At 50.1% G+C, this 27,821-nt stretch overlaps 1 protein-coding gene across 2 annotated transcripts in view; it reads left to right on the forward strand.

Moving 5' to 3' along the window:
• Positions 1–27,821, forward strand: part of ZNF536 (zinc finger protein 536) — a 422,886-nt gene that overhangs the window by 250,810 nt on the left and 144,255 nt on the right. For both annotated transcript variants that reach the window (XM_044256239.1, XM_044256240.1), the window contains exon 5: positions 16,343–16,495. In XM_044256239.1, coding sequence (XP_044112174.1) covers positions 16,343–16,495 — 153 coding nt within the window. The remainder of the gene's footprint in view (positions 1–16,342; positions 16,496–27,821) is intronic.

Consider the following 27,821-nt stretch of genomic DNA (forward strand, 5'->3'; position numbering starts at 1 on the left):
TGTGCCGGGAGACCAGGGAACGTGGCTGGGCAGGAGCACTGAACAAGGCAGGGAGAAGAAGGTTGGCCGTTCCCTGCCTTCGAAAGAGCTGAACGCCAGGTGTGGGGAGTATGAGGCCTCCAGGCCAGTGTGGCGGGCACAGCGGGTGCCAGTGTCCCCCCTTTGCTCGGCCCAGCAGCCCTGCCCTGGGACAGGGGGCCTTAAACATCGTAGCTCCCCGTTTGCTCCTTCTCTCTCTCTCTCTCATCACTGCCCTTCCCGCTGAGCCCTCTTTGAAATCTGACTAAGGTTGTGAGCGCATGTCTCGGCATTTCTGGATGCAGTTTGGTATCATAGCAAAGAATCAAAGGATATTTGCTATCACTTTAAAGTATGTTTCTCTCCCTCTTCCTCTGAGCACCTGACCCCACAATCATCGCTGGCTTTGAAATAATAGGCCCATCATAATTATGGGAATTAGTCTGGAGGCTTCTGCCTTATTTGCTCAACCGAGGTTACTGAGGCCGTCTTTAGGGGTGGAAAGGGTGTCTGGCAACGGCAGGGTGGGGACAGCCAGGTAGCAGGGCAGAGGGAGGGGCCTGGTGGGGAGGAGGTGCCCCCTCTGCCCAGCCCAACAGCCATGACTCTTGGGGACCTTGGTGGGCCTAGTTTCCCCGGAGAAGCTAGGGGTGAAATGCCCCACGTTTGTAAACGCTGAACCCAAATTTAGCAAGTGGACGCTCTGTGTGATGGATGTTTGCCACCTCCCTGAGTGCTGTCCCCACATTTCAAGGCAGCAGAAACAGAGGTCCAGGTACAGATAAGGACTCAGGCTAGGACATGAAGGTGGTGGGCACCGTGTGCTGTCTGTCTCCGGCTCCAAGTCCCCGGCTCCGGGGTCCGAACACGTCAGACTCTTGCATCAGCATGCCGCCCACACTGCCTGCCACTTTCCAGAGGCTTCCGCGTGCCCTTGGCCAAGGATGGCAGGCAGCCGCACTGTGCCTTCGAACCTGTGGTGCACAGCCTGATTCAGTCACTGCTCGGAGCACGCAGGGCTGAGCGCCGCTGTCACCTGGCAGCTGGCTCGGTCACCTCCCCTTCCGGGCTGTGGGGCAGCGGCAGGGTGGCGGCCCGAGGCTGGGCGGGCAGCCGTCCTTCCAGAGGGCGGCTCTGCTGTTCTTCCAGGGTTTTAAGGGAATAGACCGAGAGTTAATGCAGAACTCTTTCTTTGACTTAATTTATTATAATGTATGTGGCTAAAATGTAGATCACACTGCTGTTTGGATCTCCGTTTTGATTCCCAAAATTGCAATCATGGTAGGTGGATTATAACCATGCTTTAACATACAGATGAGGAAATGTATTCCTGTGCAATTTTCCCCTAAGGAGAAGTCAGAGGATCAGGGGCAGGAGTATTGAATAACCTTGCAACACTTAGTTGTCTCTCTCGGTTATGGGAGAGAAATTAGCATCACAGGACGATATGTGTTGTAAATGTAGCCCTGCGTGGAATATTCCTGAGGAAGAGTCTCCAAAGAGAACACGGGAACTGATTTTCCATGCGAAAGGAAAAGTCACCAGGATCCGATCTAGCAACGTGGCGTCGCCCTTGTCAAATTGTTGTTTGTCCAAAAAAGACCGCGTGCCTACTATGTGCCAGGCGCCTGGCTAGAGGCTGCGGATTCCAAGGGAAAACCAGACAGACCAAAGATTTGCTGGGGGAAGCGAGCGTAACAGTCACCCCTGTGTGATGCCCACCAAGGGGTGAGCTGGGAGGGGGACAGGGGAGGGGCTGGGAGGCTCTGAGCACCTGCAGGGCCAGGGTTCCAGGCTGACGGAAAGGAGCATGTAGGGAGCATCCCACAGATGGGGAAGCAGAGCCCTCTTTCCCAATCAGGTAGTGTGTGCAGAGCACCCCCCCCTCTCTCCTCCCCAGGAACGTATGTCCGGGCAGACTCTTACCTCGGGCCCCGACACTCAGCAAGAAGTAGAGACAGAACGGACGGCCTGATGCGCTACCCCGGGGCGTGGCCTCTGCTCTCCCAGCAGCACAGCCATCCGGGGCCAGCACCTGCCCCGCTTCTTGCGTGCAACCCAAGGTTCTGTTTCCCTGAATCACGCCCCCCCTACCTGCCCCCCAGCATCTAGGACAGGGCTCCTGGAGCACTCAAACCACACCCAGTGTCTGATGTCTGTGCGGACAGGTGCTGGGTCCTGGCCAGGGCAGGCGTGGACAAGAAAGGCCTTGGGACAAGAGAAATTGTGAACAGTCTTGAACAGCAAATGGGGCAGGTGCAGCTCCGGTGAGCAGGCTCTGTTCCCCTTGATGGGAGTCGGGCTCTGGCAGTAGGAACCTTGCAGGGTCTCAAGGAGAGGCCCGAGGAGTACCCTGACACCCCAGGGTAAGTGGCTGGACTGACAAGAGGCGGGGCTCTGCAGAGGCCAGACTCTCAGGGTCTCCCCTCCCCTCGGGGGAGAGCCGGCTGCGGCCCATCCCCCCCAGCGCAGGCCACCAGCCTGCAGTGCGATGTCATCTGGCAGGTCCGCAGAGGCCAGCCAAGAACTTAAAAGGAAACGATGACTTCCTTTATTTACACATTGCTCGGTATTTACTGAGCACCTGTTCTGTGCTGCGAAGCTTTAGAGACACCAAGGTGAGAAAACTAAACTCCGTCCCAGCCTTTAAAAGAGTGGACCTTCTAGAGGGAGCATCCGAAATGAGGCAGGCATCATGCTCGTGGACCAAGTCCCAGACTCTGGGTGATGTTGTGAGCCTTGGGTTCTGGGGTGATCCCAAAGTCAGAAAACATCTCCCAGAGGAAATGTCCTTGGGGCGGAACCCTCAAGATCGAGTGGGATGAATCAGACAAGCAGGGGGTGGTGGTGGGCCTGTGGAGTCTGGGGTTTGTGCTTTGAAGTGGGACCCGAGTCGGGTGAGCTTCCGAGGTTCATCAGGAGAAAGGTTCTCGCCTTTCTCCAGAGCCAGGAGAGCGGGCTCGGGATTCTCACGATGTTCTGGGGATACCTCTGGACAGATCCAGAGCAGGCCAGGTTGGGGCCCCCCTAAGCCTTGTTGAGGGAAGTTTCCAGCTCAGGTCATACACTCAGTCCCAGGTCACCGCCCTGTGCCCAGAGGACAACTGAAGGCTCTTCCTCCGTCTTCGGGTGTCCTTTCCCAGGACGGTGCCCGGGCTGGTCAGAAGGAGTGTGAGCTCCAATCTCCATGCTGCAGTGGGCAGCTAGGGCAGAGACGGTTAGACGCAGCTGCCCATCGTCCCTAATACTGGCCGTCTCGTGGATAGATGGAGTGAAGCTTGGGGAGGCCTGAGCCTCCCAAGACACTGTCTGCTCCTCTGTCTCCATCATCCCAGTCCTCTACCTCCCTGGAGGTTTTCCTCCGGTCCCTGGCCCCACTGCTCACCTCAAAGGGACATTTGGAGTAAGTTGGTCATGTCTAGGCAGTGCCTGGACGACAGGGGGTGTATAAACTATGACATAGGGACTAGAAAATGTAGGCGTGATGGAGCCTCGTGCTTGGATTTCCCACCCCACTGGCTGGTGGCACTTGGCACGGGGGACATGATCGTCCCAGTCTGGCAGTGTGAATCCTCCTGGGAATTCCTGGGGAGGGAAGTGCTGGCCATTTGACAGGCTCCCATGGTGATCCCCTTCGATGGACCATTACCTGCCAGGTTCTCTTGGTTTTCTGTGTTGTTGAGTGTTTGGGATCTCGGTGGAGGAGGGGACTGTTCGTTGAGAATCTACCTGATGCCTTTTCCTCATACTATTTTATTTGGTTTTTGCAAGAGATTGCAAAGTACGTGCCATTCCTCCCACTTTACAAACCATGACTGGAGGCTGGGCCAGCCTCGGAAACATTTGCCCAGCACCCGGAGTGGCAGGGCCAGACCGGAAGCCAGTGACGGTCCTCCCCTGCCACGGCGACTCTGTGGGATGTCAGGGGCATTAAGGCTTTGCAAAGCCACTATTTCATGAGATGCTCCATTTCCTTTGTGATATGTACCATTATCCAATGATTATGTAGTTGTACCTACAAGGGGCCCAAGGCTCACAGAGGGGTCACAGTGTGCTCGGGAATCACAGAACGGAGAACCTGAACTCAGGTCTTGGAGTCCAACAGATGGCAGTGTCGGGAGCTGGTCCCTTCAGGCCAGGCAGTCTCCGAGCCAGCCTGGAGGCCTCGCGGACACCCTGCTCTGGCCTGCTGTCCCCGTCCCCCAGAAACGAGGCTTCTTGTTGCCACCCCTCCTCCCTGGAGGCTCCTTACACGACACCCTCGTCCTGCTTAGTCTGCTCCTTGGCCCCTAGTGGGATTCCTTTGGACGCGTCTGTGGGATTCGCAGAGTCTGGAAAGTTCCCTTTGAGAAATTTGCCAACATTTGATACTTTTATCTGCGATCAAAGGAAGAAGGAGCAGGCTTGACCTTCCTGTTAGAGGACGCTTGCTACCCAGGAAGCTGGTTCCGCCGGGAGCTAGGGTCAGTTCATTTGTTCAAGAACCATTCCCGGGCTCGTGTGTCGGGTGAAGAGCGGTGTGTCACCTACTACATGCCAGATGTGGAGGAAGAGGAACCGCAGCCTTGTTCTCCGCCAGCCACATCTGGAAGGAAAGCTGGTATCAGGAAAGAACGAAATCCAGGCTCTTCCCCCCAGCCAGAAAAGCAGAGGAAGCCTCGCTCAGGATTGAACTGGTTGCTCTCCAGTAACACGCCCGATACATCACTGGGTAAGGTCACCCGAGCGGATGTCAAGAACTGCCAGGCTCTTCCCAATTCCCGCAAGAGGGGAAACAGTGAAAACTTTGCTAAAAGTGCCTTAGCCATATTTGCAACCGTCCACTGCCTTTCCAGTAGCCTTGCCTCGCCGGATGGGGACACGGGACAGGAAGGACCATTCCCCAGGGCGTCTGGCTTTGTTTTGCCTGCAGGTACCAAGAGAATGGACAGTGGGGTAGCCTCGGCCATAGCTTTGGCTCCTCTGCTCTGTGGCCGGAGCCAAGGCCAAAGGTTTTGCTTTCTGGAGTTGCACCCGCTGAACAACAGATCTCCAGAAAGATCTATGTGCTGAGATGAACAAAACAGGAGAGATTATTATTATTATTATTATTATTTTTTTTTGCTAATTTTTATATGTCATCCAAAGTAATTATTATTACAGGGATTTGAAAGGTTTAGCATTTGTTCAAAAAATATTTCATTTTGATTCAGTGATAGTGTTTTTCTGATAAAGGTTCTCAAATTAAAAGGGCTGGAAGAAGTCAGTGAGGCTCAAAAATGGCAGTAACTTCAGAGCTGGCAACTGACACTTGTTTTCTGCCACTGTTTACTCTTCAATAAAAAATGCATATTTACCATAGCAACCTCCGGATCATGTGACGCCCTATCTTACCCGCTACCCTCTAAAACAGAATAGCTTCTTAAAGAAACACACACATTCTAATAGGCATGCCTTTCAGATGCAAAAATGTGTTCTTTATAAGGAAGCCCCCTTCCCTGGGATTTAATGCTAATAAACACGTCATCTTTATAGAAATCATTTTGGTCCCGTGTCTTAAATTTCAGGGCGTTCATTCTGGAAATCAAAATAAAATTACTCTTTGAAGCCCTTTTGATTATCTTGAAAATTTGCTGATTATTTATTTTAATACCGTTCTAAATATATATATATATATATATATATATATATGTATTTGCATTTATGTGTGTGTGTGTGTGTGTGTATTTTTTTTTTTCCTCCTCAAACCGCAGCCGTTAGTATTATTTGGAAGGGAGTCTGGTGTAGGTTCTAATGACCTGCCGCGTCATCTGTGATTAAAGATTGTCATCTATGTGAGGCTCGCCTGCAGCCTGAATTGCTTTTCTCTGTTAACTTGAGAGAATTTCCTAGATCTTCAGAGCTTTGGGGAAATTGCACCACCCCGGACTTTGAGGAAAGGAACATTGTCTGTCATTCCTGACCTTGGGCATGTGTCTGGTTCCAAAGCTGCAGGCTCGTGGGGAGAGGAGAGCCCTAAAGCCACAGGCCTCTGCTGTCCCCACTATGCCACCGTGGCACAGGACAGGTCCCTTTGGCAATATTCCTATTAAAAGCTACCATTCATTGGAGCATATCCTGCACCAGGAACCATGCTATGAGCCGTCATGTCTGCCCCCTGTTTTGCAGTTAAGGAAACCGAGCCTCAGAGAGGTTTTATGTAATTCACCCAGAATCCCAATTCTAAGAATTGGTGGAACTTGGTTTTGACCTGAAACCTTGGACTGGGAACCGTTTCTGCTTAGGGTGTGGCTGGACCCTTTCTGTCACACTTAGGGCTAGAAGGACAAGTAGGGATGAGACGGAGGAGGGGACAGTGTAAGGCACTTTCTAGCTCAGAATGTTCCTCTGGAGATCTGCACGGCCTTGCCCTGTCCCAGATTTTTGGAGCACCCTCCACACTCCGGCTTTTCCCCGGGCCTGGCAGCCACGTATCCTTGCAGATGCCACGGTCCTGGGGCCGGGCAGCGTAGCGGCCACGTGATGGCTGTGGCCACGGTCAGGAGGTGGGGGGCCAGGAGGGCTCCCCTTGAAGCAGACCTGGCGGATTTTTAAAATTCCTTTCCGCTGCGTGCGGACTGGTCTGAAAAACAAGAACATATTGTGACTCCGTTATGCTTGGTGGCTTTGCGGGGAAAAGCCGAGGGCGAAGTGAGGCAGGGCTCTCCACGGCCAAGTGGCATTGTGACCTGAAGCTTGGAGGAGGAGAATCGCCCAGACCCCACGGCCCGGCCAGCCAATCCGACGGCAGCGTGTCCACGAGCCATTTCATAATTATCCATCATGACTGCCTCCATGCTGCCTCAATAGATTATTTAAAATGGTGCGTGTTCTTCCCAAGCAACCTCAAGTCAGCTCGCACTGTACATACATACAAGCCGGGAGAAGTAATTGCTTATCATGTATCTCTTTGTTCCAGACACTTTTATAAAAGAGTATGTATTATGTATGGTGTGACCTTCAAATGTCAGGAATGTGTTGTGCAATAAACTGTCAATATTTGTGGTTATAAGGTACTAGATGACTTTTACAATAATTGGAACGGCTATATTAAAAGCTTGGATCACTCAGCTGGTTAAAGAGAAAGACACAGGCCAGCGTTCATCGGGGACTTGCCTTCTGCCAACGATTAAATGAAAGATATTGCAAGGTGCTTAAGATGTCTTCTTTGTTTAAAAAAGAATATGGCAAAACATGTCTCCAGGGGAGACGTGATCTCCAAATCGTGCCTTCTCCTTTCCGTGCACTCGGATCCCAAGAGAAAACTCAGCCCCACAAGTTATGGCGACTGACCAAGTGCATTTTAAAAAAGATCAGTCCAACCTGCGGTCGATGTCATTTTGGTAAGAATTCCTTGAAACCTACCAGCAGCCAAAGACATCTTCTCTGGTCTTCTCCCTAGCCTCCCCACCGCCACCCCCCCAATAACCAAATGAAGGGGCTGTAAATTATCTTAAGAGGATCTTAAAAGCTATAGTTGTTTTTTTTTTTTTTTTTAAGAAAATAAATGATGTAGAAATCTTTTGGGAATTTATGCCTTACTGAAAGTAGAGGCTTCTACAGTTTTCTTTCTTTTTTCTTTTCTTTTCTTTTCTTTTTTTTTTTTAAGAAAGGAGTACTTCATTTAAATGATGGAAAAAAGGCATAACAAATATTTTACAATAACTACAAGAGTCATTGGAACATGGATTACTTTAAAAATATCTGTTTCACTGTATTCTTCTACCGATTAAGTTCTCTTTATGCATAAGGGGGGCTAATTCTTCTCATGCCCGTGAGATCTTTCTTTAAAAGCCAGAAAGTGGGCAAGGGAAATAGTGGATGGCGCCTTAGCACCATGTCTCCATCTTCTAGAAAACCCACCTGTGGCCTTGCTAATTCTCAGTGTGTGTTCGTGGTTCCTTCCACCTGCTTGGAGAGGGAGCTGGGAGTTTCTTCCCCCGCCCAGCCCACCTCCTCCAGGAAGGCTTCTGGCATGCCCCTGACCTCCTGTGCACTCTGCTGGCATCACACTCCAGCCCCTTAAGATGCTGAGCCCTTGGGGCGCATTTCTGGTGTTTTGCTGCTGCCCTGGGTCGGGTTCTCCCAGGCTATTCAATGCAGTCTCCCTCTTGAGGCCTCCGAATTTCAACTTGTTTGCCTCCTCTGATTCTTTATTGAAAAATGTACAGTTTAAAAAAAAAAAAAGTGTGTGTGGAGCTCCTGCTTTGAGCTGAGGGTCTACCACAGGCGGCAAATACAAGGCCACACAGCAGTAAATGGCCCATGTTCGTGTGCACCCATGTTCTGGGGAGGGGACAGGTGGTAAGCAGACAATGCATGGGTCCCTTCGTATCTGCAAGGGGTGGTAGTTGGATGCTGTGAAGGAAGAAGCCAGAGAAAGTGCATGTGGGGCCTTAGGAGGTGTGCAGGTCTTCGGATGGTGTGATCAGAGACCCCTTCACCTTTGGGACCAAAGCCCGAATATGGGTCTCCCTGTGAGCTCTGGGGAAAGAGAATCCCGGGTGGAGGGACAGCAGGAGCAAAACTCTAAGTTGGGTGCCAGCTGGGAGAGCTTGAGGAGAACAGAAAATGGGCTGGAGTACAGTCGGGGGTCTGAGGAGGTCAGTGCATTTGTGGGGGGCACTTAGGAAGGGGGGTTGCAGGCCATGAGGAAGAGTTAGGGGTAGAATCAGTGCCCTGCCCGTCTGCTCATAACCCGGCTTTTCTCCGGAGGTGGCAGCTCCCCATGGGCCGCCCGACCCCAGACTCAGTCTCCTGCCTGGTTCTCCTCACCCGGCTGGGTTCACAGATGATCCCATTCTGCACTGGTCCCCTTCACCGTCTCTGGGATGGGTCCTCTCGGGTCCCTGGCCGGGCCTGAGGGAAGAGAGGGGTGTGCAGAGCCCAGTGAGACCCATCCCACTGATAATGTCTTGTAGGTCACTTCTGGGAGGCCCACATGCTGCCTGCCGCAGCCACGGTCAGTCACAGCCCCCAGGTTGGGGACGAAAAGCGCCTGCCCATCGCCGGCCCCGAGGGCCTGGGGAGGGCTGGCAGTGTGGTTGTCAACAGCAGCGTCGCTCAGTGCCAAAGGGAAGAGACCCCATGGGTGGCCCAATCACCAGCAGGGGTGTCCCACACACTCCCCTGCCAGACAATTAAGAAGGGCTCTAGGCTTGGTAAAACCAGAAACACATTTGGCCCGCAGAGCTTGATTTTGAAGCCCTTGTGTATTTTAAGGGAAATTTAATCCATGTGTTTCTGATTCATTTTCACTTAACTCATCAAAATGTTGCTTTAGAGAAGCTATTTGAGATCCTAGTATCTTATATTTTCTCTCTCTCCAAATTGTAGCCCTTTTAATGACCTATTTCCCCAATTCCAGAAATCCTGTCTTGCCAAAAGCAAATGGAGCTCTGCACGGTTTTGAGCTTGCGTTGAAGGTGAGAAAAGGAAGCGGCAGAGAATGTTTCACCTCTCCCCCCTCCCCCTTTTTGCACGGGGTTCAGCTCCCATGTGCTAGGCTTGCCAGGGAGCCCTGCCCTGGCTCTAGTCCTAAGAGCCCATAGGGAACTGACCTTCCACAAGTGGACATCCTTTTCTAAAATAGCTCTCTCTTTAAACAAATACTTTGACCAGTCCATAGTAATGCCTAACTGTTTAACATGACTATATATGGCATCGTAACGGAGAACTCCGATGAACCAGAGACACCAGATTAATACTGACTCGGGACGCAAGTTTCATCTCCCAAGAGTTAAGCAGAATTATTTGCAGAAACGTTCCAATTTTTCTGCATACCACTAATTTAAAATCATTTTTTAAACCAAAAGGAAGTCTTCCCTGAACCAGGCATCACTACCACAGCAATCACTGTTCTATCTGGGTCTGTTAATTTTAAAAGTTTTCAAAACAAGGGAAAGTGTTAAGCTTTGGAGAGGAGGTATATACATTCCCTCGGACCTTCTTCAAGGCATTAGTTTTTTGTTTTTGTTTTTGTTTTTCTCCTGTTTTTAAAGTGCCGGTATCTGCGGGCAAAGGAATTAAAAAAGATGCAATTTTTCCGTGTTCTGCTCACCCCTTCGACTCCCCAAATAGTTTTCTTCTTCATTAATGAAGCGAGAGCCGTGCTTCTGAGATGCTCTTTGCACAAGGCAGACTCTCAGAATTAACTACACAACTCACCTGGGAAAACGCATTTTCTGTTACACAGGAAGTTCCCTAGAAATGAAAATGCCACGGCATTTTGTGTCATGAAGTACTAAGTGCTCAGGTGTCCAGACAGCGCCCCTAGCTGCTTGCGGTTGCCGGGAGATCTCTCCGGTCCCTGCGAGATCTCTCCGGTCCCTGCGTGGACTCCGCAGCAGGCTCAGCAGCCTTGTCGTGTCTTTTAACGGAAGTCTTTCCAAGATCTGCTTCTGGACTCGTGAAGGCTGAGGCCACAGCTTGGCAGGATGGAGTGAGAACAGGCATACATGCACACTTTGAGAGGAACCCTCTCTTTGCTTTCAGTTTTCTGTCTCCGCTCTGTCCCTTTTGGTCTCCCAGGCGCCCCGGGCCGGTTCTGTGAGTCGGTGAGACCGCCTGCGGGACTGGGACTAAGCCCCTGACCAGGAGAGGAGGATGCTGCCTGGGCTGTCCCCGGTGGCCTCCGATGATGACGGCTCTCCAAATCTCCATGGCTTTCTCTCGTTGGTGCAAAGTCTGGCATGGGGTGTCTGCCAGCCCTCTGGAGACTCGGTGCCCCGTCGTTTGTGATTCTTGCCACCCCAGCCCTTGTGTTGCAAGGCCACCGAGGCAGGGGGAGAGAGGGAGGGCAAGGCGTCGGCCCCAGCTCTTGGCCAGGACTTGCCACCTGATCTCAGCTTACTGCAAACGAGGTTGGGGAAAATAGGGGCAGGGGGACTATTTAGGGGAACTGACTGTCTCTTTCATTGGTTTTTCCCTCCCAGTTCCCTGAGACCCATCTCTGGTCTCTCATTTGGCTAAGGACGAGGCTAGGCTGGGCAGTGGGGGAAGATAGCCTAGAAGACGGGACTGTAGGAGTCCAGGGAGCTGGAGGGGAAGGGTCAGGGAGATCCATCCTCTGGGCTAGATGGAACCAGGGCAGGCGGTGGGCGAAGGGATTTACCCGAGGACCGCCAAGGGTTAGGAACCCAGAAGGAAAAGATGCCACCTCCTGACTCCCAAGCCAGGCTTCTTGGCAAACAAGCCTATTTTAAATATGTACCAAGGAAGCTCAGTGTTTAAAGAGAACCTGGGGGGAAATCTACCCTTAAAATACAAATTTATTTCATTAACTAAGTTTTTACACTGCAGACATATATATGTAAGGTTAAGTGTATAATGAGGCCCCGTAAATTCAAATTATATTCACGTCCAGCTGGATAGCCAACTTCGAGGATGGATTCAGACAGCGGCTGGTAGTATTTTTTGTGTGTTTAGGCTTTAACTTTTGGAAAGTTGTTTGTCTTCCTAAGCATTTGATTCTTTGTCTATCCAGGCTGCCGGTCTGTGGCTCAGCCGAGGAGACGAGGAGACGAGGCTTCTAACAGGTTCCGTGCTGTGTTTAATCCCCCTGGGCCTTCCTTTCTTCCACCCTCCCCCTGTGAATGCTAAGGGGGGCAAGGGAGGCAATGCACCTTAACGTCCCCTTGATCTAGGCCAACCTTGCTGTACACTTGGAGGATCAGAATAAGCAGATGGAAATGTGAGAGGCATGGTGTCTGACCTTGAGATGACAAAATTAGAAAGGCCTTGTCTTATGTCCCCTCGCCCCCCAAATCACTGATACTTGAAATGTAGCTTGCAGTGATTAGGTCTAGTTTCTCTTTCTCAGCAAGCCAATATCAGCTTGTAGGACTAGGAGAAATCTTGTGGGGGTTTTGATTCAAGTGGACAATTCACTTGTTCTAAGTCAAAACTCTCGAAGGGTTACACAGATGCCCTGTGTCCCTCTGGAGTATCATTTGTTGTATCCACATAGGACATCCGTTTCTGAAGAATAGAGCTCATATTTAATGGGGTCAAGAAACGAAACAGGAGCCCTTGGAGTTCTTTCTCTGCCGTTTCCCCATCACATGAGGCTTAGAACCCACCCAGGCTAAATCTGGCCTCTCAGTCTGCAGCCAGATGCCTGGTCCTGGGGACACCCCAGCCTCTAGGAGTCAGCAGGACGGACTGGCCTTTCTTTCACAGATAAGCCAGGAGGAGTAGATGACAGGTCTGAGGCTGACCACTTTCCATCTATCCAACACACTTAGAGCAAGTGTCTGCTCGGGGAGAAGAGATACTGCCGGTTTTAGGAAAAGGACTTAAAAAGAAAAAAAAAAAGCTGAAACCAATCCATAAATGGTCCAAGGAAGGATGACAATGTGACTTTTATGATGCATCTTCCTTTCTACTGCCTGTGTCCTGGAGAGGCTGGGAAGGCTGGTCCATCTCTAAGCAGGTCCTATGAAGCGACCAGCGCTGTGGGACCACAGTGAAAGCCTGGGGGCTCCATTCTGGGCAGCCTCGCAGGAGGACAGCCTTCTGTGCTTTTATACTCTGGGCAGAGAAGGAGTCCTCTTGGGTTCCCAGGGTGGTTGGACCGAGTCTGGCACACCGTGCTCTCTGCTACCCATCCGGGCTCGGGCACCCACTCCCACACAGGCCCTTCGAGGGTGTGGTGTGACCAGGCTTCCTCAGCCACGGTTGTCCTTGGCGTTCAGCCGCTCGGACACTTCCTGGGACCACCCACAACTCCCCTTCATCGTAGCTCAGAGTTTGTTTTTTCTAGTTGGATTAGTCTAAGAGTAAATGCCATAGGCTTTATGGCCCTCCGAACAAAACAAAACAGAACAAAACAAAAAATAAAACACCATTTCTGTGTAGAGTGAAAATTAGACTCTTAAATCTGCAAAGAAAGCTGTTTATCTTACAAATTTATTCTTTTTATGGGGCCACACATGTCCAAGATAGAAAGATAAAAGGGAAACAGATACAGGCCATCACTTAGACTGACATAGAGTGAGGCCCTTCTCATCCTCAGCTTCTGTAGAAACTTCCCGACTGGAACATGGGCCATATCTCTGTATTGGTCTATCATGTGCCCTGGACAAGGACTCACCGAAAACCACAGTAGAAGTTTGTCCTCCATGCTCTCTCCCTCCTACCTTCCCACGGCTCACAAATGGGCTCTGTTGGAGGAAGGCTCTGGGGAAGGGGCTCTCGGGCAGGTGGTGCAACATGGGGCTTTGCAGGAATTAAATGTTAACAGTCCACGCCTGCCTACCACCTCTGTCCTGAAGCCAACATCCGGGGCACTTAGTTCTGCTTATAATTCAAACTGACAGCTGTTGGCCTCCTCCCTTAAATAGGGTATCTTAACTCTGTTGCAGGGAGCACTTGGCGGAATTTTAATCAGGCTCTTTGTGATTTTTTTTTTTAACATCTTAATTTTGTTTTATTTGTTTCATGTTCCAAGATTCATTGTTTATGCACCACACCCAGTGCTCCATGCAATACGTGCCCTCCTTAATACCCACCACCAGGCTCATGCAACGCCCCACCTCCTTCGCCTCCAAAACCCTCAGTTTGTTTCTCAGAGTCCACAGTCTCTCGGGCTTTGTCTCTCCTTCCGATTGACCCCAATTCAGTTTGCCTTTCCTTCTTCTAATGTCCTCCATGTTATTCCTTATGCCCCACCAGTAAGTGAAACCATAGGATAATTGACTTTCTCTGCTTGACTTATTTCACTCAGCATAATCTCCTCCAGTCCTGTTCATGTTGATATAAAGGTTGGGTATTCATCCTTTCGGATGGCCGAATAGTATTCCATTATATATATGGTCCACATCTTCTTTATCCATTCTTATGTTAAAGAGCATCTACGCTCTTTCCACAGTTGGCTATTGTGGTCATTGATGCTATGAATGTTGGGGTACAGGTGGCCCTTCTTTTCACTACATCTGTATCCTTGGGCTAAATACCCAGTGGTACAATTGCAGGTTCATAAGTAGCTCTATTTTTAATTTCTTAAGGAGTCTCCACACTGTTTTCCAAACTGGCTGCACCAACTTGCATTCCCACCAACATTGTAGGAGGGTTCCCCTTTCTCCACATCTTCTCCAACACTTGTTTGCTGTCTAACAAGACATTCTAGCTGGTGTAAGGTGGTATCTCAATGTGCTTTTGAGTTGAATTTCCCTGATGGCTAGTTTTTCATGTGTCTGTTAGCCGTTTGTATGTCTTCGTTGGAGAAGGCATACTGTCCATTTTTTGACATGACTATCTGTTTTTTGGGTGTTGAATTTGAGGAATTCTCTATAGATCTTGGATATCAGCCCTTTGTTTGTGGTGTCATTTACGAATATCTTCTCCCATTCCATGGGCTGCCTCTTTGTTTTGTTGGCTCTTTGTGATTTTAAGTTGACCTCACAATCCCACAAAAGGAAAGCTGAAGAATGCTGGGGGGACACATGCAACACATTTGGGGTTGGCGTGGTTGGAGGTGGGAGGGTGAGTGGGAAACGGCATTCCAACTATTTCAACCCAAGTTGTGGTTGACTTGAAGTTGACATCTGCCCATTGTTTCCCTGGGCAGCAGCCCCTGGTGGACCTAACCTGTGGGCTGTGGAGCACCCCACTATGACTGTACGGGGGCACTGGTTTGCCATGAAGTGGCAAAATAGATCATTTTGTGCCACCCACCCCGATTCAATACCCCCTTAACACATTCATGTGGTTGACCAGAAAGCTGGTGCTAGGTGGGTTGGGATCTAGACGCCTGTAGACCCGGTCCTGTTATCCATGCAAAATTATGAGGGCAAAGACTGCTGGGCAGACAGACCCTTTGAACAGCTCTTCCAAGGTTGGTTGGAGGAGTTGAAGAGCATGGGATCAAAAGTGCACCTTCAAAGAACTTTTCCAGGGTGATGCTATCGCTGTGCGTTAACCCAAATGCAGAGAGGATGCTTGAAGCCAAGGGTTTCCACGGTTGCTTGGAGCCAACATCCAAATAAGAATTAAATGTGATTGCCTTCATCTTGTGCACGGCCTATAAGTCTGTCCCTTTTGGCTGTTAGCAGAGAGCACCAGGAACGGATGTTGTAGAATAAAAGCAATTTGCATTTTCCATTGCTTGGAAGGTACAAATCTTATTTATTCTGCTTCTCTGCAGAACTCATAGGTCTGCTTATTATCTGAGAAGGTCCCCTTGTTCTCCTAGCCGATCCACCATGGGGCCCAGAGGGTGGGCTGGGAGTGGCATCAAGGACCCCGCCAGCCCCAGGGGCTTGCGTTCTGTGCTAGGGGTGAGCCTCCAGCTCTGCAGGGAGGCCCGAGGAGAGGGCTCCAGTGCCTCCCCTCCCAAGAGCTGCAGATTCCTGGCTCCTACCCTGCTCCCTGAATGTCGCCTCTCTGGCAGTGCGATGTCGGGCCTCGGGTATTGCAATAACATATCCTCCAACCACTAGATATTTTCACGGTTTTATTTACTATTATGTCCCATCATTTCTGTGCAGAAGGCAGCCGTATGTAAATTTTATTCCATTTTCTAATGGTTTGGGTTACATAACAAATAACAGCAGGAAGGAAAATTTGTATTGATACTTTACAGAGGAAGTTCTCAAGTCACTGCACAAAGATTTAACTGCTCGGCTCAAAGTTTATGGGAGTTTTGCAGCTGAGTTTCTGCACATGACTTTGAATATGTCACTATATGTTTATCATGGGCTAATTGTGGAATCGCATTTCCATACTTTTTCTTCTCCCTTTCATAAGATTACAGCAGCCCGCGATGGATACCAAGCTCTACAAGGAAGAAATGATCAGTTGTGGATAATTGTCTTTCCTGTCCCAAAATAACTGTATGTCTGCATGTCTTCGGGACTCGGCCGAGACACATTTTTTTCCCCATTTGTTGCTAGATATAATGCAAATGTGATTTCGATCTTATAGCGAGCTCTCACCAGCTAGTCCATATTACAAATTAATCAGATTCAACAAACACCAACATTTTTAAACTTTTGGAAAAAAAATATTTAATAGAAGCTAAGCAAAAGAAGAAATCAAACCAGCTGCTGACACAGCTGTTTCTTTTCTTGTTTAATTCAGTTCAATATAAAGGTACCATATGCTGCTTAAAATGATGATGGGAAAGATGAAATAATTTAAGAGAATAACAAGAAAATACATGAATTGTCAGCATTCTGTCAGATTTAAAGAATGAAATAGACAGGTGTAGTATTGACATGTTTAACTTTGTGTGGTGTTAGCAGTTTTGGTGCGAACAGCTTCTGACGTGCTGAAGTGATGTGAGAACGTTTCTTCTCCGCTGCAGACATCGGCGAGGAGGCTGGGAGAGCCGCCGGGGTCCAGCAGCCCGCGCTGCTTCGAGACAGGAGCCTGGGCTCGGCCATGAAGGACTGCCCGTACTGTGGGAAGACCTTCCGGACATCCCATCACCTAAAGGTGCACCTGCGGATACACACAGGTGAGAAGCGCGGGCACGTCGCTGTGCGCAGAGTCCAGCAGGGGCCCACGCTCCCGGGCCCGGGTCACCCCCTGTGTTGCCACCAGCACCGCCGCGCTCTCCGTGGGCCAGGCCGGACCCCGCTGCGGTGGGGGGACCCCGTAGGGTCCTTCCGCCCCGGTTCGTCGCTGCGCAGCCAGCCTCCCTCCTGAGCCGCGTTGGGCGGGTAGACACAGACTCCCCCTCGCCGTGGCCTGGGTGTAGGAGGAGGATGCCTGGTCATGATTGCAGGGTCGGTTTGGTGATGTGTGTAATGGAGCAGGACCCCTCGTGCCCTGGCACTGACCAGGGGCCCTGCAGGTGCAAAGCTCGAGAGCCAGGCTCAGACTCTGAGTATGAAAGGGAACAGGGGAGCTCCCTTCCTAGGTTCCCAGCTGGGGTTCCGGACCCACACCAGAGGCCGGACTGGTGGCAGCAACCCAGTGCCCGGGATGGAGGACTGGCTCTGCGCTGAGTCCCCTCAAAAGAAAAGTGGAGGTGCTCTTAATCAAACAGGTGAAGGGGCTGCTGGACCACGTGGTCATTTCTCCTGTTTCTGCGTCCTCCTAGCACTTTGAAATGAGGACATTTTGGAGGTCTGTGTGCCTTGTCCCTTGGTCATTTTTCTTTTCTTTCTTTCTGTTTTTCTTTTTTGTTCTTTCGTTCTTTCTTTCTTCTTCTTCTTCTTTTTTTTTTTTGTAGCTTTTCTGCTAGTTGTTTGCACATTGCCAATACCAAAAAAAAAAAAAAAAAAAAATCTATCTGAGATATGGACACCTCCATTTTCTTTGATTTTTCTCCTGACACTTTATCTATTGGAGTATGAGCTGCTTCAGAGGATAGACAAATATGCCATCTATTTTCAAAAATAATTGTGGTCTATTTCCCCAGGAATCAATAAAGCTCAGGGTTGTGCAGGATATTTAGTGCATGTGGGCCTCATGTGCAGCGTGTGGTTAAAGAGAAGGAGGACCTCACCTGGAACCTTACCTGGTGCCCGCAAATCTCCCTGACACTGAGAGGGGAGCCCTGAGAACGGGGGGAGGCGGGGGGCAGCGAGCCGTGGGCTGCCATCTTTATTCATGGCCGAGGCACGGTTAAGCCTCACCATCGTCCATCCCTCCCAGCCGGCAGAGCCCTTCTCTCCTAGAGTCATCCACCGCAGAGAGGGAGCCGCTGAGACGAGGCACCTGTTCTCTCCCTCCCCCAGGCCCTGAGGCCCTGTGGGATCTGACCCATCTTGCGTCATTCTTCATCTTCATCTCTCTCCAACCCCATGGCCATCTTTGGGCTCCCCCAGTGCAGAGAGCCAATTCCTACTGCAGTGCCTTTGTACCCACCGTGCTGTCCCCCTGGAACGCTCTTCCTCCAGGCGGTCGCCGGGAGCTTAGCTTGCATGGGAGCGCTTCAGAGAGACCATATCTGATTATCCCGTCTAAAATATCCCTCTTGCCCCTTGTTCAATTTTCTTCCTAAACTTAGCACTTCCTGAAATTATCTTGTTCAGTTCAGTGGTTCATTTCCTTAGGCGCTGTTTGTCTCCCACCAAGTCAAATGTGAGGGTTGCAATATTGTCCATGTTTTTAATCGCTGTACTTTCTAGAACCCTAGGGCCTACCATAGCCCCTAACACGTAGTAGGACATGATGAATTTATTTGAAAGCTTGAATGTCAGAACAAACTTGAGAATAAGTGAGTGACCTTCTTCCTGTAGTCTCTGGACTGTGCTGGGTGGCCTGGAGGGGACAAGGGCAGTGAGGAACATGGACCCTTCCCCGGGGAACCTGTGGTCCTTTTGGAAAGGCAACCTGTACACGTGAGCCCATTGGAAGCCATGATATGACAGTTTCAGATGGGAGACTCTCTCCCCCAGAGCTCAGTGAGGGGTTCCTGAATGTCTGCCTCAGGGCCTTTGCACTTCTCTGCCAGACAGGTACATTGGCTTGTTCCTTCATTTTCAGAGTTTAGCACCAATGTCCCCTTTTCAGTGAGGTCTTCCCAGTGATCGGTCTCAGGACAAGGCAGCTCAGATATCTGGCCTTCTGAGATCACACTGATGTCCACTTTCTTCCCCAGGTTAAGTTGTGACGGTAGTTGGGGAAGGAGGGGGCACAGATGCCAGGAAGTGGGAGGCAGTCCACTTCCTGGGGCACCCATTGTTAGGCTGTCTGCAGGAGTGTGGACACCTGGCCATGTGTGTCCTGTGTACTGTCCTTTTATTAGCTGTAGACCCAGGCCCCTGAGTCAAGCTTACGATGTGGCTGGTGGCTCACCGCAGCAGAGTCTGCCCTCCCAGGCAGTGTGGGTTAGGAAAGAAAATGCAGTGCCTCCCAACCAGGAGTTTTGCTGACCCCGTGGGGCCCGACTCTCATCAGCTGGCCCATCAGCAATGGTAGACACTCTGCAGAATATTTCCAGTAAAGCAGGACCAAACCTGGCGGGAGTCCCACTGAACACGGGTGGATGCAAACGGATACCGCTTTTTGAAGTTTTAAAGCCTGATAAAGGTTATTTCCCCTCCAAATTTCCACTTCCTCTGCTTCACAAACTTCTGAGGTGTGTGACCATAGTCTTTGGAGATGCTGAGAGAAGCAAGACAGGGCTGTGGACAGAGGCATTCCGGAAACTTCCCAGAATAAGGGAGAAAATGACAGAAGCCATGGAAACATCACACCGCCAGCCCCCCTCAGAAACAGCATTTGCTGTGTTTAAAAGGCAGAATGGTAACCAGATAAAGATCAATTTCCTTTTTATCAAAGAACAAAGAAGTTGGAAAATGCTTATACTCGTGCATTTGAATAGAGCAGAAAGTGTTACATGTTCTAAATCACCAAAATAAACATCCATTACGACAATGTTGAAGTGTAGATTACACGAGCAATTAAAAATCAAAATCAAGCTATTTGTTAACGAACCAGGGGACCCTGGGCTCCGGTTGCGGGGGCTTCCTATGCTGCCTCGCCCCTTTCTCTTCGTGTTCTTGGATTCCAAAGCGACATGGCCAGCGGGCAGCCGCCTGTGAAACCGAATCCGTGTTTTCCAAAATACCATCTTCTGAAGTTTTTCCATAATGGACCCATACAAGCACATTTAAAAATCCAATGTGTAATAAATATGTTTTAATTGGTCGGGAGATGAGGTGGTACATTCACCGTGTTTTCCTGTTCTGCTCCATCTTTATGAGCCGTCTCGATCATATAACAGCCACGGGTAAAAACCGCTTTCCTTTTTTAACTCCACTACACACTCACTCAATTACTGCCCTCCTCCTCCCGACACCTGTGTATTAGGGAGGTGCTGAGTAGACGCCCCATCAGGTTGCCTTGAACACCTGGGGGCTCGGGAGAGCCTACGGGAGCTAGACTGCCTCTGCCGGCCCCTGAGCCACAGCAAGATCCATGTGGGCTGGACGGAGGCACACGGAGGACTCCGGGGCCTCACATCCCAGAGGCCACCCCACCCTGGCTCTGGCGGGACAGATGCTTATTCCTGCCCACCCAGGGGAGGCTGAGCTGCTTTCCCGTTTCTCACAGTCTCTGGGGCTAATTAAGATCCGATCACTGGATGTGTGTCATTGGTCTTCTGGTGTCCACATTGGTGATTTGAATTCAGAGCCCATCAGCGCAGGCTCAGAAAGGAAGTGGTGTCAGGGCTCTCTAGAGAAATGGTATATATAATGTACAATATGTCCTATGTATATGTAATATATATTACAGATAATCAAATAATGGGTTATATATATGTATATATAAATATTTATGTATTTTATATTTTTTAAAATAGTGTATACATATACACACACATATATACGTATGTATGTAAAGGGATTTATTGTAAAGCATTGGCTCATTCAGTCATGGAAGCTGAGACATCCTAGGATTGGCATTCGGCAAGACATGCTGGCAGACCCAAGGGAGTCAGTGGGGAAAGTCCCAGTCCAAGGCCAAGTCCACAGGCAAGTGAAGGTGGCAGTCCCAGCTGGAAGACAGGCCAAGCGAGAGAGTGAATTCTCCCTTACTCAGCCTTTTGTTCTGTTGGGGCCTCCAATGGACTGGATGAACTACCCCCCCCCGCGCCCCATATACATTCAGATAGCTCATCTCATTTGGAAACATCCTCCCAAACACACCCAGAGTAACATGTGAACAAATGTCTGGGTGCACATGACCAGTGGACACACAAAATTAACCATCATGGGTGTACAGCAGCAAGCGTTTAATCCTAATGAGCTACAGGAGGCAGGGATGTCTCCTAGGTGGCCCCCGATCCAGGCTGGGCAGTCATTTCATGATGGGCTGCCTGAAAATGCACTTCCTTCTTTCCCTCCCTGCCCCCTCCTCCAGCTCCGTCTCAGGGAGACCCCCAGAGCCCTGCGTGTCCAGTTTGCGTACAGGAGGTAGGCATGTGCTGATCCGTTGGTCTCTGAAAGGCTGGAGTGGGGTGTGTCCCCCACACGAGCCCCAGATGTGTGTCACCCCACATGCTGGCCGCGGGACCCCAGGCTGGGTCCCCTCCGATGGCTCCCCTGTGCGTCGGCTTCCCTAGGAGGCTCCCTGTCATCTCCGGAATGACCACTGTAGAGAAATGTAATAAGGAACCTCACTCATGAAAACTTGGAGGCACGAAAGTTCAGGGACTAATTAAAAATAAATCTCATTAGTTTTTTTTCCCCCTCTCAAATTATGCGAGTGGTTTATTAATCTGGTTTTGATGTGTTACATGCATTGGCCCAGCCCGGAGTTGAGAACCTCTTTATGAAAATGGATTTGCGCAGGGAAGCCAGAGGTGGTTTTCAAGGGCTCTCGGCCGTGGGCAGGGTGGGCAGGTGGGCACGCCCAGCTCTGTTCACCCCTGCCGGGAGGGCATCTCCGTGACGCAGACACTGGATGGCGCGCCCTCATTGGCTCTTGAGTGCATGCTTATTCCCAGGCAAGGACCCCCCCCTCATGTCCTGCAGGACCCTCCAAGGGATGTGTGCCCAGCTGGGGGTGGGGGCCGGGATCGTCCTGTCTCCTGACCGAGGCTGTGTCTACACAGTATGGTAGCTACCAGCTGGTCGCAGGAAAATGCGGCTAATAGGGACAGGGTAATAAGAACAATAGTATTAACAGTGGCCAGCACTGTGCCGAGCCCTGCACGTGATTTCCCTCCTCAACCCTCACAGCAACCCGGTGACCAGGGGCCACCCAGATATGGGAAGTGACCCACTCCAAGTCTCCTAGCATTGACTGCAAGGTGCAATCCAGATCTGTCTCCTTATGGCTGTGCTATATTGATTTTTTTTTTTTTTTTTTTACTTTTCTGGGTGGATTTTTGGGCCTGTTTTAGGGAATTAATGCAACATTTCTTTGACAGTGTGTGTCCACACCATAACCAGCGGGAGGAAAGGAAGTGACTTGTACCCACAAGGTGTGTTGACGCAGCCTCCCGGCGATGTAAAAGGGAAGTACTGTACACCCCAGCTCCTCCTTTACCCCTAACTCAGACTGGCCTGCGGCCAGGCCTCCTTGACCCCATGTGCCTCAGTTTCCCCATCAGCACAGAGAGGTTAGGGAAGCAGTGAGGCAGGGAAGCGGCCACTGTGGCACCTGGAAGTGTGGAGGGTGGGGTGGAATGACTTGCCGTGTCAGAAGACGATAAATGACCACTGCATGCCGATTTGGAAACTATCTTTCATCTTCAGAGAGCTTCCCAAGGGCCAGCTGGTCTCTAGATGTGGGTGGAAATGTGAGTTCAGTGGGCCTAACCCAGGTGCCTAACCCCTGATGTCCACATCCCTTACCTTTAATTCTTCTCTGTTTCCTCTCCTGGCTTAAGTTAACCAGGCTATTTCAAATGGTCATGAAAGGACACTGAATAAATATTCAAAAATAGATGGGCTAAAATGGGGGCTTTCCCCTTTTTTTTTTTTTTTCCTAAAAGGAGAGAATGTGTGTTGTCATTAGGGAGGGACAGCCACCTGAATAATGACAGGGAAAAAAAAAAAAAAAGATCTGCTTGCCCCCCCAAAATTCTTTTTTCCCCCCTTTTTGTTTTGAATTAAAATTCTACCTTTTTTTTTTCATTTCTAAGATGAATGAAAAGCCCATTTTACTCCTCCACGATCCCCCAACCTTGCTGTTCCTGCCTTAATGACATCCCAAACTTTTGTTGAAAATAATTGATTGAATTTAAATTTCCTTAAAAGTTTAAGAGGTAATGTTACAGTATAAATTTCCTACCAAACACTAAGTAGGGAAATATCCATTAGTGAAATTAACTACAGTTTCTAGGTAGCTAACAATGTGCCGTATACAGTAGGGCATGGCTAATGAACACTGCAGTGGGTGATATTTCATTATACAAATTAATGCTCACATTTTAATGGGAAAGTCACATAATGAATCTCGGCTTCAGTGACAGCAATTAGAGACACAGATTGTCCCCTTCTGGACAAGGCACTGTTTAGCAATAAGCAGCTGTGTGAAAAGTCTTCAGGTTTACAACATATATATGCTTTGGGGGAATTAGTGTACAATTTATATTAATGTACTGAAGCTCTGCTGAGAAGGCACCACCGTATTTATCTCTCCTGGTATTAACTAAGTAAAGACATGTAGAAAGACTAAATAAATATCAAATAGAGGATGCAAATACGGGGAAATATTCGGTTACTCAACTTAAAAGTTAAAACACTTTTAGAGATTTAGCGCATACACATGTTAGAAGCGAGAAGCCCTCCTTAAGAGCTCCCCGAAGGGATTTGCGAGAAGAGTAGCGTGAGTCCGCCCGCTCTTTTCGGAGAGGTGCTCTTGGGGGTTCGCCCCATTCAAACGAGGGCCAATCTAACTTCCCCCGAAACGGTGAAGGTTCCTTGGGCTCGTCGAGTGCAGTGTAGAGGCTCAGCGTGATGAAAGACATGCTCATGTAAAAATAGGTACAATGAACTAATTAAACCCCTCGGTCATATGTTTCTAAAAATTTATGGTACAGAGACTGGGAGAAGTTATCAATGTTATCCCAAAGTTGAATATACGTCTTGTGCCATGTGTCTGTGGGTAACAGCTTTAATGTGAGATGTTTCCAGTAATTCATTAGTCTGTTGGAATGATGAACTGATGGTTTTTTTTTTTTAAATTTCAGTAGGTCTTTTTGAACAACCCTCTCCTTCCTAGAAATGTACTGTTTGTGCCCATCTCTTACTCCTTTAAAATATTGCAAGAGGTTCTTCCAGAGAAGGCCACTGGTGTCCACCTGCTTTCCCCAGTAGGCGGATAGCTCAGTACTGGGCATCCTTTTCCCTGATCCAGTCTTCAAACGGGCTGCCCTGTGCGGACCTGGACTGTAGACAACAGTGCTGGGCCCTTGGCGATGTTTGAGGTTTTAAAGCAGGTGTCACCATTGAAAAACCAGGATATTGCACGTAGAAATCTGGGTGTGGGGCTTTTCTTAGAAGATGGCAGAGGTCCTCATGTCCCCAGCTGCTTGGTGCCGGTGGCAGCTGCCCTCTAGGACAGCCATCTACCCCTTACCTGCTGTTCTGCATGTCCTTGTGATCGGCCTGTCTCTGAAGACATCCCAGTGTCTGGTTCCAGCCACAGGCAGATGAAAACACAGCAGATCCTGAACATTGTGAGGCGGCTGGAGAACTCATGACCCCCTACAAAGCTTGGGGCAGTCTCAAGGATCCTCTGGGTAGATTTGGGCCACTATGTGGCCTAAGTGGCCCATCATTCATCTAGATGGAGCTGCTGGCAGGGTCTGGGTCTACCTGTGCCACGGGGCTGTGTGGGGAATGCTGGGTGGCCCCCTGACTCATCCCTTGCCAGAAGCCTGGGGCTTCATTCGAGTTTGCCCAGCACACTGGGGTCGAAGCATGTGGCCGGCCACGGAGACCCGGACTACGAAGCCTCTCTCAGCCCCGGGAGATTGGGCAGCTGTCGGTCACCAAACCTGAGAGAAGGGCTTGACCCCCCTCAAAGCCTGCTAATAGCGCTGACCGGTTTCTCCCCACCTAGTCCAGGCTGGTGTTAGGGGTTTGCACCCCCCCACCCCCCAGCAGTCTGAAATGTGCCCTTGCAGGGAGTCCTGTCTGGGTAACCGGCAGGAGGTTTCCCATGGACGGCGAGCCCCTTGGGCTGCCTGGGCTTGTCCAGAAGACGCCCGTCCCGGATGACTCCTTGCCGGGGTTTGCTTGGCCAGGAACATAGCCACGGGGGTACTGGTTGTGGGCTGAACCCTCTGTCATCCTCTCTGCCCTCTCAGGGACGAAGCCCGGGAAGGTGGGATGGAGGGTTTCAAGGAGAGGGCCGTAGTGGTTATCGTTTCAGGCTTATAAAGAAAATAATAGCGAGGATTTTTTTTTTTAATATAAAAATCCAAAGGGGTGGATTTGTCCCCTAGAACTTTGCTCTGGAGCACTTCTCTGGGAATTGGGGTAATAGGAAGCATCACCCAGACACAGCCTTAGGGAGCAAGGCAGGAGTTGGAACCGTGCAGAGGGGTCTTTCCGTTGGTGTGAGCGGGAGGTACAGAAAGGCCAGTGGAGGGCTTTCTAGAGCCTGTGTGTGTCACGTGCAGCCAAAATAACCCTTGAAAACTCACTAAATAGCTCCTCATCTAGCAGGGCCTGGACGCTTGGGGACTCCGAGGCTAAGAATGAGCTCTTCCTTTTTCTCAGCTATGGCCTGTTTTCCCTGGGAACAGTGGAGGCCAAGGCCTGTTCCGAACTTCATTGTATTTTTTAAAGATTTATTTATTTGAGAGAGAGAGAGCTCAAGCGTGGGGTGGGAGGAGGGGCCGAGGGAGAGAAAAATCTCCAGCAGACTCCCCGCTGAGCATGCAGCCTGATGTGGGGTTCGATCTCACAACCCTGAGATCACGACCTGAGCTGAAATCAGGAATCAGACGTTTAACCGACTGAGCCACCCAGACGCCCCTATTCTGAACTTTAAAAGAGCAGTGGGTTGAACCGAAATTTATCTCCTTGTGCTGTGTGAGTTATGTATGTGGGGTGTGTGTGTGTGTGTGTGTGGTATGTATTTGTGCATGTGGTGTGCACATGTGATGGGTGTGTGGTATGTGTGTATGTGTGTGTGATGTCTGCGGGGGTGTGTGTGTAGTGTACATGTGTGGTGTATGAGTGTGTGATATGTATGTATGTGTGAGTGTGTATGTATATATGTGTGTGTTGTGTGTATAGTGTGTGTGCATGTGTTGTGTGTGTAGTGTGCATGTGTGATATGTGTGTGGTATATGTGTGTACCATGTACACGTGACATATGAGTGTGTGGTGGGTGTGTGCCGTGTGTGTCTGTGTGTAATAATGCATATGTGTGGTGTGTGTGTGCATGTGTTGTATGTGAAGTGTGCACATGTGGCCTATGAGTGTGTGTGGTGTGTATGTGGGTATGTGTGTGGTGTATAGTGTGTGTGTGTGTATGAATGCTGTGCACGTGTTGGATTGTGATGCATGTATGTGAGTGTGGTATATGTGGTGTGTATGTGTGTGAGCTTCACTTGCTTTAGCAACTCTATGATCTGTCTCCGCTGAAAGCGATGGGAACTGGGGCCTTATCTCTTTGGTTCCTCACTCAATCGCCCTCTCTACTTGGGGAGTGGAAGGTAATCATTCATTCAGTCAAAACATTGTGTGTCGGGACAACTGGTGGGGGGGGTGTTCAGCCAGTTAAGCTCTGCCTTCAGCTCAGGTCAAGATCTCGGGGTCCTAGAATCAAGTCCTGTGTCAGGCTCCCTGTTCAGTGGGGAGCCTGCTTCCCCTCTCCCGTTATCTTTTCCCCTGCTCATGCTCTCTCTCTCTCTCGAATAAATAAATAAAATCTTTTCAAAGAAACCATTGTGTGTGAATGGATCCGCACATTTCTGGGTGTGTGGGTGCACACATGGGTCTCTGACCCCATTCAGGAGACTTAGCTTTGCTCTTGAGGTGGGTTTTAGAGCTGACACGGACCTTAGGGAGTACTAAGACTTAGGGAGTACCACCATCCTACATTATAGGTTGAGGATGCAAAGGTCCCAGGGTAGGAATCCTGTGCCCTGGGCAGTGGAAAATCACATGGGGGCTCTGGTCCCCAGTACAGACACTCCAAACACTTCCTAGGGTCCAGAGCAGACGACCTTCCCTGTTAAGCCATCCCGCAGTGTCCACCCGGGGAGCCCTGCAGTGCTTCTCTACCCAGGATCTGCAGAAGCCCACATGGGGGCCTTTGAGAGACCCAAATCGCAGCCTTCATCCCTGGCCAGTGAGCCCAGAATTTCTGGAGGTAGAGGTGGAACCAGGTATCAGCATCTTTTAAAGCTCCCCAGCAGTTTCACTTCGGCTTCTTCAAAATGTACTATTTACCCCACATCAGAATCCCCAGGGACACTTACCCCAGACCTTGAGGATCAGAACCATGCATGGGGTTCCATAAGTAATGTCTTAAAGTCTCCTATTGATTCTAATGCACGGTCAAGTTTGAGAACCACTGCTCTGGTGCACGTTGCAAGTGTGTCCTTTGGAAATGGACATCCCTGGGCATCCCTGTGGTTCCTGCCCCTCACCCCACTAAGGCCTAAAGGCAGAAGTTCATGCTCTCCCTCTGTAGCTCCTGCTAACGCACGCCCATGCACTCTCGGCAAACCCTTTGCCAGATGCACTTTAATGACTTCCAGGTGCATTTCTGAAATGCAACCTGAGTCTCACCCAGTACCTGCAGGCCTCACCTCTGCCAGTTCTCAGTGCAGGGCCTTCCACGAGGCTCCCACTAACCTGGGGAGGCAGGATTCTGAGTCCCTGGTTAGGCTCTCCTGTCACAAGCCCAGCTACTACCCCCTCAGCTCCAGGACCTGCTCCTGCTCCCACTTGGCCACCGGACTTCCAGGTCAGCTCAGAAGAGCCTGTCCGCAGAGCTTGTCCCACCAAGAGTTGCATGGCCTCTGATGAGATGCTCAAAGAGAATGGCTGGGGTGAATCTGAGTCTAACACAGGGATTGACCCCAAGAAGTGGGAGAACAGTGTCCGAGGCCATAGATGCCTTTAGCTCAACAAGGCTAGAGTCTTCTGCTCGATCCATGTCATTGGTCTAGCCAGAGGCAGTTGGGATCTTTCCATTTAGAGAAATACATCCCCAGCTTGCAGGAGTGAGGTGCACAGAGCCACCATTTTGGAAAGGCAGACGTGGCTTCTCCAACATTCCAACACGAAATCTGGAGATGATGCGGAGTCCCCTGCTCAGAACCTGGGCTGGTGGGCTTCTTATTTACAGTACCCAGGAATCCTTCTCCCCTCTTCTCAACTCTGTTACCCCCAAATGCCCTGTGCCTTGGA

The sequence above is a fragment of the Neovison vison genome, chromosome 7, assembly GCF_020171115.1.
Source record: "Neovison vison isolate M4711 chromosome 7, ASM_NN_V1, whole genome shotgun sequence".
In the NCBI taxonomy this organism is placed as follows: domain Eukaryota; kingdom Metazoa; phylum Chordata; class Mammalia; order Carnivora; family Mustelidae; genus Neogale; species Neogale vison.